This window comes from Epinephelus lanceolatus, chromosome 15, assembly GCF_041903045.1.
Source record: "Epinephelus lanceolatus isolate andai-2023 chromosome 15, ASM4190304v1, whole genome shotgun sequence".
Taxonomy (NCBI): Eukaryota; Metazoa; Chordata; class Actinopteri; order Perciformes; family Serranidae; genus Epinephelus; species Epinephelus lanceolatus.
The window spans coordinates 8,610,088-8,629,470 of record NC_135748.1 but is presented as its reverse complement, the minus strand read 5'-3'; the positions used below and the strand labels follow the sequence as shown (position 1 = coordinate 8,629,470).

At 40.1% G+C, this 19,383-nt stretch overlaps 1 protein-coding gene across 3 annotated transcripts in view; it reads left to right on the top strand.

Moving 5' to 3' along the window:
- Positions 1-19,383, top strand: part of gphna (gephyrin a) — a 35,119-nt gene that overhangs the window by 11,889 nt on the left and 3,847 nt on the right. Inside the window, exons 7-20 of one of the 3 annotated variants that reach the window (XM_033642562.2) lie at positions 1,131-1,424; positions 3,357-3,458; positions 7,426-7,563; positions 10,818-10,860; positions 11,081-11,218; positions 13,399-13,491; positions 13,788-13,843; positions 14,542-14,661; positions 14,801-14,859; positions 14,978-15,131; positions 15,250-15,371; positions 16,087-16,174; positions 16,400-16,473; positions 16,883-16,947. In XM_033642562.2, the coding sequence (XP_033498453.2) occupies positions 1,131-1,424; positions 3,357-3,458; positions 7,426-7,563; positions 10,818-10,860; positions 11,081-11,218; positions 13,399-13,491; positions 13,788-13,843; positions 14,542-14,661; positions 14,801-14,859; positions 14,978-15,131; positions 15,250-15,371; positions 16,087-16,174; positions 16,400-16,473; positions 16,883-16,947 (1,546 nt within the window). The remainder of the gene's footprint in view (positions 1-1,130; positions 1,425-3,356; positions 3,459-7,425; positions 7,564-10,817; positions 10,861-11,080; positions 11,219-13,398; positions 13,492-13,787; positions 13,844-14,541; positions 14,662-14,800; positions 14,860-14,977; positions 15,132-15,249; positions 15,372-16,086; positions 16,175-16,399; positions 16,474-16,882; positions 16,948-19,383) is intronic. The other 2 variants (XM_033642559.2, XM_033642561.2) reach the window with 2 other exon arrangements.

The following is a 19,383-nucleotide window of genomic DNA, read 5'->3' as shown; positions in this document are numbered from 1 at the left end:
TTCCATGGGGCAAAACGATGGACAGTTGGATAAAACTTTGTCCGACTTGTCATAAACTGGCCAAGTTATTGAGCGTTAGTGCACCACAAAAACAAAAAACATGTCATGCCCTCTTTGATGACAGACGTACTACACTATAAATGATAAGAGGTCAAATGCGTCACAGACCACCCTCGCAAGTGGTTTGAGTGATCTGATCATGATGCCTCTAAGTGGCTACACTTGTATTTAGCACTGTCCACTTGTGATCCACATGTAACCTCACCAGCTCAGGATCTCCACATCCAGCGTCTTCACCTGCAAGATTGTTTGAGAACAACCACCCAAACAGCTGATGCAATATTTGGTTTGCACAGCCAAAGAATTACTGCAGAAACCAACAGACACCATCTGCATGCTAACTGTCCTCACTGGGGTCTTGACCTGACAGCAGTTTGTCATCATAACAGACTTGTGTGGTTGTGAGGCTGGTTGGATGTACTGCCAAATTAAGGGAGGTAACATCAAGACATCCTATGATAGTGAAATGAACATTCATCAGTCCAACAGTTCTGGTGGACATTCCTGCAATCAGCATTTAGACTGTCCTTTAGATGTGACCATCCCAAGGCCCCACTGTGTAGTAATCATGCTGTTTAATCGGCATCTTAATATGACACGTCAGGTGGATGGATTATCTTCGGAAAGAAGAAGTGCTCATCACCACTTATTTTAACAAACTTGCAACCAAAATTTAAGATAAATATATCTTTTGAGTGCATTAAAAATGTCTGAGATCTTCAACTTTAACCTGTGAAAAGTGGCAGCAAAAACAAAAGTTTTGTCCTTAAATCATTTTCTAACTGTTTATTCTTCCTTTTCTTACATCACACCCAGTGTCTTGGGTAATACAAGTTAAACATTGACATCATGTAATGATTAAATGGCTCTGAAGTTGCATCTCACCACAGTGTTTCAAAACTTTTATGGACGTTGCACTTAAAGGGTAAAGAACATCACATTTGTTCCTGACTAGTGGGACAACAGCATTCACAGATGACCAGTTCCAAACATACTGTTGATGCCAACTCTTTGGTTTCTGTTTCAAAGTACTCAAGAGTTAAACTGCTGCACTGTATTGTTTTCTCCAGGAGTGTTTTCAGTTCATCCTGCCCGCTCTGCCCCACGCCATCGACCTGCTGCGTGAAGCCACAGTCAGGGTTAAATCCACACACACCGCCCTGGAGCAGCTGCCCTCCCCTTCTCCTCTGTTGGCCAACACGCACATCAACACGCACACCAACACGCACACCATGGAGCGTGGCACCCAGTGCGAGGAAGAGGAGGACGAGGAGGAGGACAGGAGGAGAGGTCGGCATGTGCACAACCACCACCATCACCAGCACGGCTCCTCCCACATCACCGCAGCTGCTATCGCTGCCAAGGTAACCGGTCGACAGGACACACCACGACCAGTGCTGCTGCCACTGCTGCTGGAAACCTGATAGATGAAACTTTAATGATCCCTGTGGGGAAATTGGGTCATTGCAGTAGCAGGGTACTGTACCACAGACAGCTGCTGCTCAAATGCTATAGGCTGCTGCAAGACTACCAAAAAATTCACTTATTAGTTGTTAAAAACACAAAAACAACGATAGGACAGGCAGCAGGACATTCCAGAAAATGTTCACGATCTTTCCTATTTTTTTTTTTTTTTTGTTACTTTTCAGAAAAAAAGCCTAGTCTAGGCCAGCTAAGGAAATTTGCTGATGAATAAAATATTGCTTGAAATTTTTTATAAAATTTCTTGGGAAATTTGATGGGAAACTAATTCCATTTGTATAATAACATGTTACGTTTAAGCCCAAACATGAGACATTGAGATCGCAGTCACAGCTGCTAAAAAATCTGTATCTGAGTACCTTATCTGGATGACACAAAACTCATTGTGATCGGATTACCACTTTTGGAAGTGGTCTGGCTCCCATTATTATTGCAGTTGCTATCCTTACAGTGTAACCACATTCTTATCCTAGGCAAAGGAAAAATGATTAAAGGACAAAGTCCCCTGTGGATATTTTGACCTCTAGTAGAGCTATGAGGCTGTGCACGAGGATGCACACAGGTGACACAGTACACACTTCTGCCAATCGTGTCACACTTTTCTACTTGCGTACAGGTGGAGGTAACAAGCCAGCAAAAACAGAAGACTGTAAGCTAGTAAACATGGATTCAAACAATACAGTATTAAAAATACGAAATCATCTACACGCAGAAGCTATGCTCAAATCTCATGTCAGGTCTTAACCCATGTTAAGTTTTGAGTCAGAGTGGACTTGCGGTGCAGCAGTAAATCTGGACTTAACGATGAAATGATTAGATTTTGGTGGTCAAAGGTCAAGGTCACCATGACCTTGCATCCATCTCATTCTTGTGAAGGCTATATCTCAAGAAAGCCGTGAGGGAATTTCCTCAAATTTGGCACAAACATTCACTTGGACTCAAGAATGAACTTACAACAATTTCGTAGTCGAAGGTCAAAGGTCAAGGTTGCTGTGACCTCACAAAACATTTTTTTGGCCATAACTCAAGAATACAAATGTAATTATGAAAAAAATGTCACACAGATCTCTAATATGATAAAATAATGAAGTGATGAAATTTTATATCGAAAAGGTCAAAGGTCATCTTCACTGTGACATAATAATATCCTGTAAAATCACTTTTCTGGCACTTATTCAACATGCTGCCTCAGGAACAGAAGGGGAGACATTTGGTCAGATACTGAATTGGTGACACTCATCTTGAAACTGTGCTGATTGTATAGATCCTCTGTTCTGCTGGGGGGAAGTTGCCTGTTGTGCATCCATGTTTTTACAGACATTGATGTAAAGTGTAAGTGCAGCTTGAGGTGGTAATACTAGTTTTTCAACATTCAGCAATTGTTGCACTGGATAAAAAATGTACTCACTGCTGCAGTGTTTTGAATATGGTGATGTTTGTGCACTAAAACTTATGATTAAGCTGTCTCTCAGCTGGTGCAGTAGGCTGCAGGTGTAAATGGGCCTATGTACGGATGTCATTATCCAGATAATAATACAGATGGCCTCCTGTCACAAGCCAATTCCAAATACGTGATTGGATTTTAAAGCCATGTAGGAGAAAACAGGTAGCAATCATTAGGATCCAGATTATTGGTTAATATTTATAAGTGGTCCATTTAGCAGCTACATGAAAATGTCAACTTTTTGTGACTTCATTCATTAACCAGGTTGAAGCATCCATTTCATCTCATTCACCTGTCTTCCATGGGGACATGTGTCTGTCTGTCTGTGGGGTTGTGTGTGTCCGCATGCATGTGTGTGTGTGTCCATCAGACAAGCCATGCTGTGGTCATGGCTAAGGGGGGTCCCTACCTGCCTGTCAACACACCCGACCCGCCCACTCATTTCACCTGCACCAGTACCCATGACCAGCAGGTGAGACATTCACACACACACCCCTCCTCTCCTGTCATTGGTCAGTTCATCACGTCAGTCAGTCACGCACTGCAGGGCCCTGTTCTTCATAAATGGATAACATGAATAATCTACCTTTTCCTAAAATGCTTAAAATTCAGAGCGTCAGCGAAAAAGCTCTGATAAACCCATTGTACACTATCTGCCCACCACCAAACAGCAGACAAACAAAAGCTAGCGTCCAGCCAGATAGTTCTCTCAGGAGTTGAATGAGATTGAAAACCGGTGACAAGAAGAGTGAAAATTGATTAGATTCTGTAGGTGTACACAAACATAACTTCAAATTAATGACCTTCCACTGTATAAAAATGATGCCAAAATATCTCCTATACAGCTGCTGGCATCTGCCATCCAACCAATTGCAAGCAGTACCATTGATCACGGCATCGATTGGCCCACACAGCTGTCCATCATCAAGTCAAACCCCCTTGTTTAAGCATTAAATAGCTAATTGAAACCAAACGTATAAGAAAAATAAATACTGCAACATACATCAGCATGAAACTAACTTTCAGAAAAAATTACTTTGACGTGTACTTCAATCTCTCAGATAGGCATGTTCCATCCGTTAACATGGAGGGGGCGGGGTTTATGACCTGTACTGCAGCCAGCCACTAGGGGGCAATAGAGTTGTTTTGGCTTCACTTTTGGAGAGCTGTAATGAGAGCTGTCCCTTTTTGTTATACAGTCTGTGCTTCAAAATGCTGGATGTGTAAATAGACAACCGATTGCTAACTTATTTGTCATTTGTCATGTTGTCACAGCTTTTTAAGGTGATAATATGTCAGTGTTATATTAACAGCATGTTTCTGCTGCCCCAAAAAAGTTACTGCAGCTTATAAAAAGAACCAGTGCATTTTTTGGGGATACTATTGGTTATCAAACTTAAGTCTGTAAATATGCAATTTAATAAGGACAATATGAGTCAGATTTGTCATTATATACAAAAGAGTATAAAATGTACTTGCATCATAAAGAGAAAAATTAAATATAAGATACAGAGGACTCCAAAGTTTGGATTAACTGCAGTTAAGCAGCTAGCTATAGTGCCATGGCAGTCTGTCATGAGCGCAATCACATGATTAGCTCACAACCAATCATATGAGTGCTCATCATGGTTTTGACTCTCTGCCTTTATATCAAAGAATGCACAATCATTCAAGAAATGACACTGAGTCTCCCAACTGCTGTTGAAAAACCCAGGTAGCTAGATAGGAATACGTATGATCATATTAGCTGACTGATACCATGTTGGATTAGCCTGGATTAGTTTAACTGTGTGTGTGAAACGCGTCCCTTAAAGGTGCAGTCAGTGCTTCATTTTGTCAAATTCAGTGAATATCTCCTCACTGTTTTGTGAGCTAGCTGTCTGTTCTGTGTGTGCACTGTTTGTACTCTCCCTCCTCCACATCCTCACCCACAAAGAATGGAGCTACACCATAAGTGCGTTTACATGGACATGAATAACCCATTTTACGGGTTATTGGAGTATCCTACTTGTGTATTTGAGCATGTAAACACCATGTCCTTATCTTGTTTATGAGAAACCCAAATATGCGAGGTGGAGTACTCCAAAAGAAATGGGCATACTGTGGCATGTATACACCTTATCCCGGTTATTGAGGGCTGCTGACTTTCTGCACAGGTGTGGCTATTTCATATACAGGGAATAAGAATAACCGGACTTCTCTGTGCTCATGTTAACCCTGTATCCCTAATGCGAACATAACAGGGATAAGCCTCATAAAGGTGTTATTCATGTGTATGTAAACGTATTGCATGATATTAATGAAACGTAAACAACATTTGGGATATCACTGGAGTCTCGGAGGGAGCACTGACAGCAGGGGTGTATTTGTTTGGGTGTTGAGTTCAAATATCAGCACAATCTTCAGAATCACTGACTCCACCTTTAACTGTGGTAAATTTAGGGTGATGTTGGTGGTTGAAAGCAGCAGTTTGTAGGTGTGATGGCTATTTACTTTACTGCTAAACAACCTGGGAAAAAAGCTTTAATGTATCTTTAGAATAATTGGACAAATATTGTGTCTATTTTTATGGTCAACTTGGCAATGCAGTGACGAGAACATAGACAGTAAAAGCATCCATATATCCCTGATACATCTTTTATTCGACTTAAATATGCCGCATATATACATAATACATACATAATCAGATTGATTTCCAATTTCTCTTGTGTGACCACTGTCCAAACTAGATTTAGTTCCTTAACAAATAAACCTGTGTAAATCAGTTGAAATTCTTATTAATTGTTAATCTTTCCTTCTCAAAAGTGTTTTTTCCACTTGTTGCGTTGCATATATTTCTGGAATATTTTTTTTTACCTTCCAGGCATCCATTGGTTTCACTTAATTCTAGTGCAAAATCAGTCTGCAGAGACCTGAAACTTGCTGCAGATAGCTGTAGATACCACAGTGAACATTTAAGCCCTGTTCACCTGGGACGTCTTATTCCCTGGTGTCCTCTCATGATTATAATTACTGCAGAGGTTTCTGTTTGTTCTTAATCCACCATAAATGTTTACAATGAATTCAGTGTATCTCTTATTCCAGTTTAAATGACCTACTACTTCTTTCCAGACACTGAGGTTTAAATTTCGTAAAGTTACAGTATAATCTATTAATGAGAGCCTTGATTGTATTTTGGATGCCACTGAAAACCCACTAAAAGAAAGAGGTATCTGGAGATAATCTTTTGGTCAGCAATTTGCTTGGTAAATTGATGTAAAACACAGACCTTTGTTTATCCCATGTGAATGTGCCACACATTTTCGTGGGGCTGAATTCCTTAAATGACATGAAGTCCCCAGTTCCCTGGTTGCTGACCTTGAGCAAAGGAATGTCAATAGTGGGGATACGCCTCTGTGCCTCCACAACTCCTAATACACTGAACAAAAATTTTAACGCAACACTTTTGTTTTTGCCTCCATTTTTCCACAAGTTTATGTTAAAGATGTAAGATTATTATATTTCTCTCAAATTTTGGTCACCAGTTTGTTAAAATCTGTGTTAGTTAGCACTACTCCTTTTCTAAGATAATCCATCCACCTGACAGGTGTGGCATATAAAGATGTTGATGCTGATTAAACAGCATCATTACTACACAGATGTGCCTTGGGATGTCACAGTAAAAGGACACTCTAAAATGTGCAGTGTGATCACACAACACAGTGACACAGATGTCCAAAGTTTTGCCAATGGGCATGCTGACTGCAGGAATGTAACCAACTTCCACAGTTTTCTTAGGCTGGTTGGATGCACTGCCAAATTAACAGGAATGACATCAGGGATGTCTTATGTTAGTTAAATAAACATTTAGGTCACGGGCAGCAGCTCTGGTGGGCATTCCTACAGTCAACATACCAATGGCACGTTCCCTCAAAACTTCTCATCTGTCTCATTATGTTGTGTGATCACACTGCACATTAAAGAGTGTCCTTTTAACGTGACCATCCCAAGCCACACCTTTGTAGTAATCATGCTGTTTAATCAGCATCTTGATATGCCACACTTGATAATGCCATCACAGTTACTGTGTTACTTCTTCAAAATGCTGAAGTGTAGCTGAAGCATCGAGCAGCAGTGATCTCGTAAGGACACATGGATGATTTTGCTGTGTATGTTCTCATACCTTGTGAAAATTCACCAAGTCGAATGCAACACAAGGAAAAAAATCTAACATGAATGAAAAGGAAAAATAGGGCACTCCCCTATTTGTTTCAGTTATGTGCAGTAATACGAGTTTGTTGCTTCACCAGATTAGAGCTTTAGTAGTTTTCACATCATAAATCCATGTGTCATGTAGACACAGCTTTAGTTGACAGAAAAACAACTGAAGAAAATTCCTTGACTAGCATTAAGTGTGTGTGTATGTGTGTGTGTGTGTTTGTGTGCGTGTGTGTGTGTAGATCCCGGACTCTATCATTTCTCGAGGCGTTCAGGTGCTTCCTCGAGATTCAGCCTCTTTAAGCTCCACCCCTTCCGAGTCACCACGGGCAACACAGGCGACCTCCCGCCTTTCCACCGCCTCATGCCCGACACCCAAGGTACACACCAACTTTCATACATGCATACACACAAACACACACGAGCACTAAGAAATAAGGATCTGAAAATTAAAATCTTTCAACCATAAAAACAGATATGAAAACGTGGCACTTTGCATGAAATTAAAAGCTCCTTATATATGCTTTGCAAGATTCATAACGCATGCAAAGAATAAATGCATCATTACTGCTGATAGTGGAAAGCTGTCTCAGCGTTTCCCGATAGAAAAAAAAAAGACAACAAAGGACAGTTCCTGCATGATTAGAGTTTTTTTGCTTATTTCCTGGATTCCCCAACTGTTTTGGTCACTGTAGGTTTATTTCTGATGGTGATATCACTAATTATAACAAACTCCCAGAGAAGAAGAGGTTGCCAATTCGGTCCCAGTGTAACCATTGAGATCACTAACTACAGTATGGATTGGCATACTAAATGTGACTCCCAATCCTGTCTCAGTTTGACCTACAAATGGGTGTATTAATGAGACCAAATGTAAAAGTTAGTCGGACGTGACTGTCGGCCTCTCGCTCACAGTGATGGATTACCCTTAGGTTAGAAGTCTCGGGACTTGTGTGCTGTTTGGAATTGAATGGGAGTGAATGAGACTGTGAGGTTTGGCAAAAACTGAAATATAAATATCTTCAGTTGTGGTACATTCACGTAAAATTTGTCCCAATTGATATTGCAGGATTGGCAATGGAAATGGAAAAAACTCAAATTTTGTTGGAATTGTCTCAAAGGTCATGTGTAAATAGTGGCCTTTATTTACCTCAAAGGCAAAGAGATCCAGGCCTTGATTTATATAACCAGTTTTTAGGCCTTTATTCCTATTTAAATGCTGTCATATTTTAGCAACAAACCTCTGGTTTTTTTTAACGCTTGCATTTTAATTTTCTATGAATGTAAACTCAAAACTTTCCACAGCACTAATTCCATCAATACAGCAACAGAGTCATGTCTCACTCACCACTCTGCTGCTCTGAATTAGTCTCCTGTCCTAGAAATAAGTAAATAATGGTGATAATAAGGACGTAATGATTCGACATTTTGACCAACAATGTCCTGATCAGGCAAATCTGATGAAATGTCGAAATGTTGAATTATGTCATTACATTGTAGGGGGCTTGCATGATTCAGTGTATGGACTATGTCTGCTTTTCTTTCAATTTGAAATGTGCAGGACATGTTGACTTTCACGGGTAACTTTGGTATTTTTCAAAGTGGACCCTATTTTCCCATGTTTTGTGTCTAAGTGACTAATGGGAGCACAGTGGTGAAACAGGCTGCAGTGTAATCTTCAGAGCAATAGCACACCATCAATGTACGTCCACTTAAAGTGCTCATTTTTGCCACTGACAGGCTCATATTGTTATTAAAATGTCTGACAACATTATGGAAAGGACCCCCACAGAGATAACAGCCTTTTTCTTTACCTTCAGCTTGATCCGGTCTGTTGGTTGTTATTGTATTGAACTAAGTCTCGCTCTCGGATAAGTCTTGTTCTGAAATCTTGACGCCTTTTCCCACATTCTTGAAATCAGCTAAATATTTAGCATGTCATCAAAAAAACTTTAAGATTGCACTAAGGTTCCCACTGTCTTCCTGCAACAAGTCACCTCTCACTAGATTTCAGAACGAGATTTCTCCTTCAGTGGCACTCAGTCAAACACACTATCAACCAGACCGGATCAGGCAAAAGGTAAAGATCAATGTTTAATATCTTTCTTTTTGATCAATATTAAAGAAAAAAAAAGTGTTTTTTTTGTTGTTTTTTATTGGATGCTATTTTCCCATGTTTTTTGTATCTAAGTGACTAATGGAGACAACAATTTTTGAAACTGGGAGAGAGCACTGCCGCTGGAAGTGCATCGTCAATGTACGTCCTCTAAAAGTGCTTGTTTTTGCCACTGACAAGCTCAGATTGTGTCAGACAACATTATGGAAAGGATCCCTACAGAGAAATTAAACATTTTTCTTTACATTTTGCTTGATCTGATCTGATTGTTAGTGTGTGTGTGTGAACAAGTCTTGCTGAAGTCTTGTTCAAAAATGTGGTGAAAGGTGACTTTTTGCAGGAATACAACAGTGGAAAACTTACTGCTTTCTAAAAGATTTTTGATGTCATGGCTTAATATGGAGCTGCTTTTAACAATGTGGGGAAAGTCCATGAGATTTCAGAATGACACTTCTCTCAGAACGAGACTTGGCTAAACACAGCAATAACCAACAGACTGGATCAAGTGAAAGGCAAAGAAAACATTTTTTTTTCTTGTAGGGATCCTTTCCATAATTTTGTCAGCCATTTTAATAACATTCTGAGCCTGTCAGTGGTAAAAAAAAAAAAAAAAAAAAATAGTTGTTAGCATTAGTCACTGAGACACAAACATGTGAAAATAGGGTCCAGGATAAAAAACACTGAAGTTTCTTTGTAGCATTGATCAAAAAAGCAGGAGATTGGAATAATGAGTGAATGAAAATAGTATTTCTATTAAAAAAGTGAGAGCAGCACAGTGGTGAGCAGGACATGCTTTGTTGGCTTTAGTGCTTTTGAAATTTTCTTGATGTTGAATTTACCATTTTAGTCATAAGATTATAGGAATTTCCAAAACTCCTCAATGTTTTTTTTAATTGCCCTTTATTGTTGACCTTTATTTTTTTGCACCGGACATGGCTTGTATTTGAATACTGAATTTATTAAAGAATTTATGGAATTCAATTTGTATTCAGTGTCAAGCACAGTTTTCACATTAAAATCAAGACAGAGACAACTTGAGAAAAAGATACTACATCTGTCAGAGCATAGTATTAAAAATAACAATGAATACAAATATGGTATATGGAGAAAGTAAAATGTCATCACAGGTTTTACAAACTGTTTTGATAAAGCTGTGTTAGGAGGAGAACTTCCAGCACACCAGCTGATATCTGGTATGTGATTAAGGAACAGAATTGGACTGATATATTCATCAGACTCCATACTGATTCCTGTTTTAATTTTTAATAATCCTGTGTTGTTCTGTGCAATCACGGAATTAGACACACAGCTGCTGGTGTGCTGGTTTTGAACGTCACAGCAAGAATTCCTGTTATGTATGTTTCCATGTCCTGTGTATTAGACATTATTAATAGATAAATCAACATAAAAACCTTTGCCAGACTGCCCCGCTATGAAGGAGAGGTATTTAAATCATCCCTTCCATATATATGCATCAAACAACGACCAAATATAGAATATCTGTCTGTCTCTCTGCAGGTTCAGTCACGATGTGGCAGTAATGAGAACATTCTGAGAGCCAGTAAGTTCAGAGAGAGTGTGTGTGTGTCTGTCTGTCTGTGTGTGTGTCATTAACATGCCAGCCTTGCAACACAAACTTGCTTCACCATGGCAAATTTTAAAACATTATGTTATTGTTTATTGTATCATGTTCTCTACTTACTCACACCCATTCTCTTTAATTGTGTGTGTGTGTGTGTGTGTGTGTGTGTGTGTGCATGTGTGTGTGTGCACGTGTGCAGGCCACAGTGCGGTGGACATCAGTAAAGTGGCACGTCGTCATCGCATGTCTCCTTTCCCATTGACGTCAATGGACAAAGCCTTCATCACTGTTCTAGAGATGACACCTATTCTGGGAATTGAAGTCATTAACTACAGAGGTGAGTCTCCAGAACTCTGTGTGTGTGTGTGTGTGTGTGTGTGTGTGTGTGTACTGTAGGTATTTGTCTGTGCACAGGCATATAGGCGTATTATCATTGGGCCTCATGCAGCAGCATTTTCTTAAATGTCTCTTTAATTTTCTCTTTTCTTCCTTTTCCTCTTTCTTTTCTGTTAAGAGGGAAAAATAATTAGGAGAAATCAACTCCAGATGGACCAAATGTTCTTAACTGTCCAAATCTGCTCTTACCCAGGTGTGCTGAGTGACGAATCCCACTTGTTCACATGTAACCTATTAGCATACGTAACACCCCCCTAAACACTATGTAAGGGCTGGTGTTGTGCCATGTGCAAAGACTCTGGCACGTGCCCAAGGATGGAGAGATGATACCAAAAAAGGCTGCAAGAAGGAGAACTTCTGCAGTAGTGAAATCAATGTACTGTTAAACAAGCTTAAACAAATTACAAGTTAATTTGTGAATGTCTGTACTGGTGTTACAGGAAAATCAGAAATGCAGCAATGACCAAACATTTGTGATGCTGTAAATGCCATTTCAGCAGCAGTGATGACTCAGTATTCAGATCCTTTACTTTAAAGGATACTATTATCCTATATATCACAACAATGTGAGTAGTTTGTGTAAATGAACTGCGGTACACTTCCCTTCATGTAACCAGAACCTAGATCCCTCTGCACTGCTCTCAGCAAAAGTCCACCGGGTGATGCGGATGATGCAAAATAGGTCATCTGGCAGAGTTTCGCTGTCCTCCCAGGCTGTTGCTTGAAGTATAGGCCGTACTTCTGCATTTCCGTAATACCCACCACCCATGCTGACACAAGAGACAAGACCTGCCTTTCGCTCTCTCAAACTCCAAACTCCAGTCATACTGTAATACTAGACAGTGCCGATCAAGATTTTGTAACTGCACTTTTAGTGCACTGTTTAGCTGTAATAGCGACACTTTGTGAACAGGAAGTGGGCGCCATACTATTTCCTGCACAATAAAAACAAAGGCTGAAAAAAAAGAGATCAAAGGGTAAAACTAAGCAGCACTCATCAAAATAAACCAAGATCCTCTAAGTGCGCTCACTAGTTCTTGTCTCCATTTAACTGTAATTTGAGATTTTTTGTTCCCAGTCGGCTATCATTGTGTTAAATGGCCAAATTCGCATTACATCTCCTACCAGCCAGAGTGTTATTGGTCCGGTGCAGAGCAGAGCATTCTAGTACTTGTAGGTTTTCTACCTCTTGAGTAAAAGCAAATGCCACAGTCTCTTTTTCCGTGTTTTCTCTGATCATGTAGTTAATTTCAAAAGTATTTGCATCCTTCTGCATCTTAGACAGCCTGGTTTAATGAAAAGACCATCTTTCCAGCAGTGAAAATATATATATATAAGTAAAACTACTAACACCACACTTTCAAAAATCTACTCTAGTAAAAATCCTGCATTGAAAATGTTACTTAAGGAAAACATTGTAAGTACAATTAGGAAATTGTATTAAGTATTAAAAGTAAAAGTGCTAAGTGCAGAAAAAAAAAAAAATCAGCAGATAGATGCATAGGGACTGAAATGAAACGAAATGGTTTTAAAAGCAGCGCTCTTGTCAGTCTGAAACAGCTCAGCAGCCATTCATCCACCTCATCAAACCAATCTGTGCGATCTCTAAGAAGTGCTCTCTGTGTCAGGCCTGTATGGCCAGTATGGAAGCCATTCAGAAACTGAACACAATATCATCCAAGGCTTTTCATAGTCTTCTTTGGGATCAGTGGACCAGTAGTCTTTTAGTTCAATCATGGTTATTTCTCTAAAAAATATATATATAAATGTGATTGTGATATTCATGCACTTTTTTATGTTCTTCAAATTTAAAAATATTTTTTCACGTTGGACAAATAATTTGTGGACTGTGAAAACAAGATGTTTTTTTCTCATCTTGGTTAAAGTGCTGTCAGCCGCTCGTACAATTTTCTCGTACCTTAGAGAAGAGCAAAAATAAGAAAACATTGGTGAATCCCAGAAATCAGTTAGTACAAAGAAAATAAGAACAAATCATGAATATGGACAAAAATAAGAGGAAATGTGTTCGGGTATCACTTAGGATGCATGAGGCCCAGTGTGTGTTGTTGGTATGATCGTAGTGTTTGCTGTTACTGACTCAGCTTGGGCTCACTCTTTTAGACGGTTTGGGTCGAGTGCTCGCTCAGGACATCTATGCCAAAGACAACCTTCCTCCATTCCCTGCTTCCGTTAAAGATGGCTACGCTGTACGAGGTGAGACCACTAATACTATCTGTTACTATACAGCTTAAGATTAACATTACATCAGGGGTATAAATGTAAACCAGGATCTGTCACAATGCCATTAAATGTGACTTAACTGACATCTACACTCATCTGTGGATTTACATTTATTCACTGGTTGGCACTGATTTAATTAAAAAGCAACTTCTTCACACAGTATTCTCTATATAGACTGTCCTTTTGGCTGCCACTTGAGTTTAAAAATTAATAGTCATGGTCTAATTGAAATAATTAAACTAATCAATAACACTGTCATTGACCTGTAGCTGCTGACGGCCCGGGAGATCGCTTCATCATGGGAGAATCACAGGCCGGACAACAGGTCAGCTCTAATACACTAACACTTATGTTACAGTAATAAATAATAAAACCTAGTACTATAGGTATTACAGCACAGGAGCTAGCACTGCTAACAACACAACTATTAGCACGTCTACGATTCCCACCATCTATATCAAGCATTAAGTCACACTGCTAAATAAATATACTACCTTCACTAGAAGTACTAGTACAACATAAAATACATCAGTAAATACCCCGATCGTGAATTTTGAAGCTTTGACATGTCTTAAAAAGGTAGTTGCTAACAAGTGGCTGAATGAGACTACAAACGTCATCATGCCAAACATGGTTTTACCGCCTCCTTGTTGTGGTGATGTTGAAGTCATGCAACTTTGGTGTAGCTCGTTTATAACCTAATGATAGCTTTCTCTTGTTTTGTGAAAATGATCTTGCTAAAAAATGTGTAAGTATCACCCCTATGTATAAATGTCTACGGAGAGAGCTTCCTCCAGGAAATCATATAGACGTCTGGTTGCTGCAGAGCTGCATGACGTGAACACACAGTACCGACAAATCAAAACTTAGAGGCAGATGGTGTGTTTTATGACTGAGTTTACGTCTGTGGAGACATTAAAAGTCTGATCATGTCATTCCACTAATGTTGGTAGTTATCTTGTGGTAATAAATTTACAATAGCATCAATAAGCTGTGTGTGTGTGTGTGTGTGTTTGTGTGCAGCCCACCCATACAGTGATGCCAGGTCAGGTGATGAGGGTGACAACCGGGGCTCCGATTCCTTGTGGAGCCGACGCTGTGGTCCAGGTGGAAGATACAGAGCTTCTGAGGGAGTCTGAGGATGTAAGTCACCTTTATTCTGTCTAGTTTGAATTTTTGTGCTTGCCAGTGGGCTCGGTGGTGGCATTTCTTCACCACTGTGTCTGGACAGGTTGTGTTTTGTTAGCAGGTATGGTGATACTGACAGGCCTGTTTATTTCAGGGCACTGAGGAGCTGGAGGTGAGGATTATGGTCCAGGCCCGTCCCGGACAGGACATCAGGTAAAAACAAACCACATTCTGCTAAGGAAATAAGTGGAGGCTAATATTTGTCAGAGCTGCTGGCTAATTCTGATTGTAACATGTGTGTGTGTGTGTGTGTGTGTGTGTGTCTGTACAGGCCAATAGGTCATGACATCAGGCGAGGGGAGTGTGTGTTGGCTAAAGGGACACATATGGGCCCGTCAGAGATCGGCCTGCTGGCTACAGTGGGAGTGACTGAGGTCAGCGTGCACAAGTTCCCTGTGGTGGCCGTCATGTCCACTGGAAACGAGGTACATACACACCAATAGATGGAAATACACACAGACTTTTCTTTTGATCTTTGCATTTAGATTTTTGTGTCTCTACTCAAGATACCAGTTGAGCTCCTCTGTGTTTGTGTGTGTGCAGCTGTTGAATCCAGAGGATGACCTCCACCCAGGGAAAATCCGAGACTCCAACCGCTCAACTCTGCTGTCCACTATCCAGGAACACGGATATCCCACCATCAACTTGGGCATCGTTGGAGACAAGTAGGAGCATTTTAGGCTTATACAAATCGAAGAAGTTCATGCCGTGTCCCTGGCACAGGCACACTGGGAAATGTTGGAAACTGCTTACTGCAGCAGACTGATGTAGATAAAGCCTGTTACAAAGAAAAGGGCCACAAGAACAAAAATGTTATACAAAATAACTAATAATAAAACTAATAAGCATATCCAAAAGTGGGAGTTTAACAACAGCAAAACTATATTAAGACATCTGTTACAAACTCTTACACAACTCATGCAGTAAAATCCAAGTTTCATTTATGCTCAGTGCTCTCCAACATTTGAAAATACTTAAATAAGATTAAATTGAATTGAACTGTGTGACAGTTTTTAAAGAGATGTTTTGATATAGTTTTGCTTTTGTTATAACATGGACCCTGTTTACTTAAATTCATCAAGAATTTTCTCTGGTTTTTGATTCTCCATTCACTGTGGAGGCATGTGAGAAAAACTGCATTTACTTCACAAATTCAACATAACACAGGGTGATGTGTTACTGTGATTGATATATATATAAATGGTCATGTTGTGGATGAAGTATTCAGTTTTAAAGCCCGATCCAATATAATCGCGTTAACATCACTGTGACATCAACAAGGTTATTTTCTCAGACTTATGAAATGAATATCCTTCTCAGCCACAGAAGGCTGAGTAACACAACTTGGTAAAGTTTAATGTTTCATACTTGTGTTTGCAGCCCTGATGACTTGCTGTCAGCTCTCCATGAGGGAATCAGTCGCGCCGATGTCATCATCACCTCAGGGGGTGTGTCCATGGGAGAGAAGGTAACCTCTCACCTAAGATCAAGCTCCTCTCATTGACTGACATGCTGAGTAGATATTCTGATCTTTCATAAGGAAGAAGCCAAATTCTTTCCAGCCTTTTTTCACAGTATATTTGTTTGCGTACTGTTTATCCTCCAGGTTTGTTTTCTGCTCTAACAACATATATAAAACAGTACAGTCTCACAGTTTGTTACTTTCCATCTGTCTGTTTGTGTGTCTTATCAGGACTACCTAAAGCAGGTGCTGGATATTGACCTTCATGCTCAGATCCACTTTGGACGAGTCTTCATGAAGCCAGGGTGAGATTGGGGACGGGGGTAATGTGTAATGGGGGAATGTTTTTTTTTTCTATATGCAAACTCATTTTCTTATTGATCCCTGGTGATAAATAAAACAGACTCATTCATATATTTTCGTACTGATGCTGCTGCACTTTCTACTGCCACTACTACTGCAACTTTCACTGTATATATTAGTCACTACAAAAGTACTACTGCTAGTCCTCATTCTACTGCTGCCCCATCAACTACTTCTTCTACTACTGCTAATATGCTTTAACTACTATTACACTTATTTTGCTTCTTCTTCTACTACTGCTGCTACCACTATTGCCTATGATTATAGTGCTATTACTGATGCTAGCACTGCTTCTTGTACTTTTATGAAGTCTGGAGGAAAACTAACGACCTGTGGGTTTCTGTTCCTCAGTCTTCCTACTACCTTTGCCACAGTTGACATTGATGGAGCACGGAAACTCATCTTTGCTCTGCCAGGTAATATATTTATGTCTCAAGTAATTGGTCGTGTGTTGTTTGGGTGTCAGTAAGTGTGTATCTCCTTGTTGTCCAATCCCCTGGACCATCTCTGACACCCCACTGCTTTGCCCTGATAGTCTATTTGGTGTTTCTTTGGTTCAAGGCCAGCCAAGATTATTCATCTGAAGCCATGTCCCATTTGCTTTGTGTCACCTGACCCTTTGCACCAGTAGGCACACTGGATAAGGAGTTAAGTGCAGTTTGTCAGTACATCACACTACATTGAGAATTTATTTAGGGTTACTTACTAAATTGACACTAGCATGTGAAACTCAGCAGCACTCAGGTAGCAGGCATACCCATGATGGTTACAGATGCAGCTTAAGTTTTCCTGGCCACAGTGACACTATCATAAAGGCATCTTGCAAATATTGACACAGATGTGACTCATTCAAGCCAGCAGTGTGGCAGCCAAACCTCCAGGGAGTGTACTCTGACCATCTGACCTGCTTAAGCCAGACTTGAGTCAGTCCACACGGTAAATGGGTGCCCAGACTTACCCACTGATTCGCTACTACGTTAGCGTCCTGAGTTGCCATTCCTATCTTTTTTCCTCCAGCCCTGTACCCACATGTAGCATCAACCCCTGTCTTATGTGTCTGTACTCTGGCTGTCCTCATCCATGCTGTGTATTGTTTGTTTATGGTACGGCTTGGCTGATGTATTGTTCATGCAAGTCAGCAAGTCAGGGAGGCATTCTTGCGTGATCTTGCAAATCCATCTCCTGCAAGGTAATGTGATCTGGGCAGACATTGAGAAGGAGAGTTAAGAAACCAGTAACACCTGAAATAATTGCTCTTGGGGACCTTTAAGCTTCCATTTTTAAGGAATTTAGTTCTTCTGTTTAGACTCTTTTGTTTTTAACTTGATATTGTTTTAATGCTTCCAAGTCAGCGATAACATGAGAGTCATCATGTTTTCGGGTTGTCCAACTGTACGTCCATACGTTTGTACATCCATCCCATTCCTGTGAACAAAATATCTCAAGAACGCCATGAGTGAATTTCTTCAGATTTGACACAAACATCCACTTGGTGTCAATGATGACCTGATTAGAATTTGGTGGTCAAAGGTCAAAGATCACTGTGACCACACAAAACATGTTTTTAGCCATAACTCAAGAATTCATACCCTAATTATGATAACATTTTGACACAAATGTCTAATAGGATATAATGATGAAGGGAAGACATTTTATATCTTGTAGGTTAAAGGTAAGCTTCACTGTGACATCATAATGTTCTATGAAAAACACTTTTCTGGTTGTTCTTTAACATCGTATCTCAGGAACAGAAGGGGAGACAACTGATCAGATACTGGATTGGTGACACAAATCTTGGGTGTCCACCTTTAAACTGTGTTGATTGTATAGATCTTCTGTGTATGTTGCTCTTTACTCTGTGTTGGAGCTGCATGCAGCATTTTGAGTGAAACTTGGATAGCTCTGTTGCAGGTCTAAAACAAAGACACTTAAGTGTTTGCATTTGTATTAAATTTTTAACCTTACCTTGTGAATGTTTTCCAAAGTGTTATGGGCTTTTACTACCTTTTGTAATTCAGTGCAGCTTGTTACTCCAACAAGTTCCTTGCAAGTTACTCCAAGTAAATTTCACCACATGCAGTCTCTCCCTCTGCACTTCACAGTTTGAAAACCTCAGCTGTTTAGTGAAGCAACTGACATTGTTTTTGTTTGGATCTACTGATACAGTGGAAAACAATGAAAAGATTAAAAGGGGTTAGCAATGGGCAGAACTGTCCTTTGAAGAGCTGCCAACAACAAGATTTTGAATATCTGCATAATATATTGGCTTACAAAGCCCATATAGAACCACCAGTCTCTCTCTGACTATAGCACAGCAGTCCTTTACTGCTGTGCTATAGTCAGAGAGAGACTGCTGTTTAAAACTTTGTCTCAGTTGCACTGTTGTTTTCAGTGCTGGATGTCAGTATGTTGCCATGGTAATGTAAGGAATCCTACAGTATAGTGTGTCCTGTGGCCGCAGTTGGACCCCTGTGATTTGGAGTGTGTTGGTCTTTGCTCCAGTCTGGCACTGTGTATGTGCTGCTATTGTTATTGAAGAAAACTTCAACTCCAGAGAGACCGGGCCCTTCCTGCTGGAGGTTGTTGCCCTGAGTACGACCCAGGCAAGACAAGTGTTAACCCCTGTGCCTAGAGGAAGTAGGTCCTTAAACTCAACCAGCGGTTACCCATAAATGACCTCTGAGTGCACAGACCCCACTTTCACCTGCTTGGAAGAAAGATGTCCTTATATCTTCTAAATTACCTTTTACCCCAAACAGCGTGAGATATTATGGCTAAAACATTCTAATGCAAGATGTCATGGGTATTGCAGTGAATGTAAGCTATGAACCAAAAATGTACAAGGTGTACAA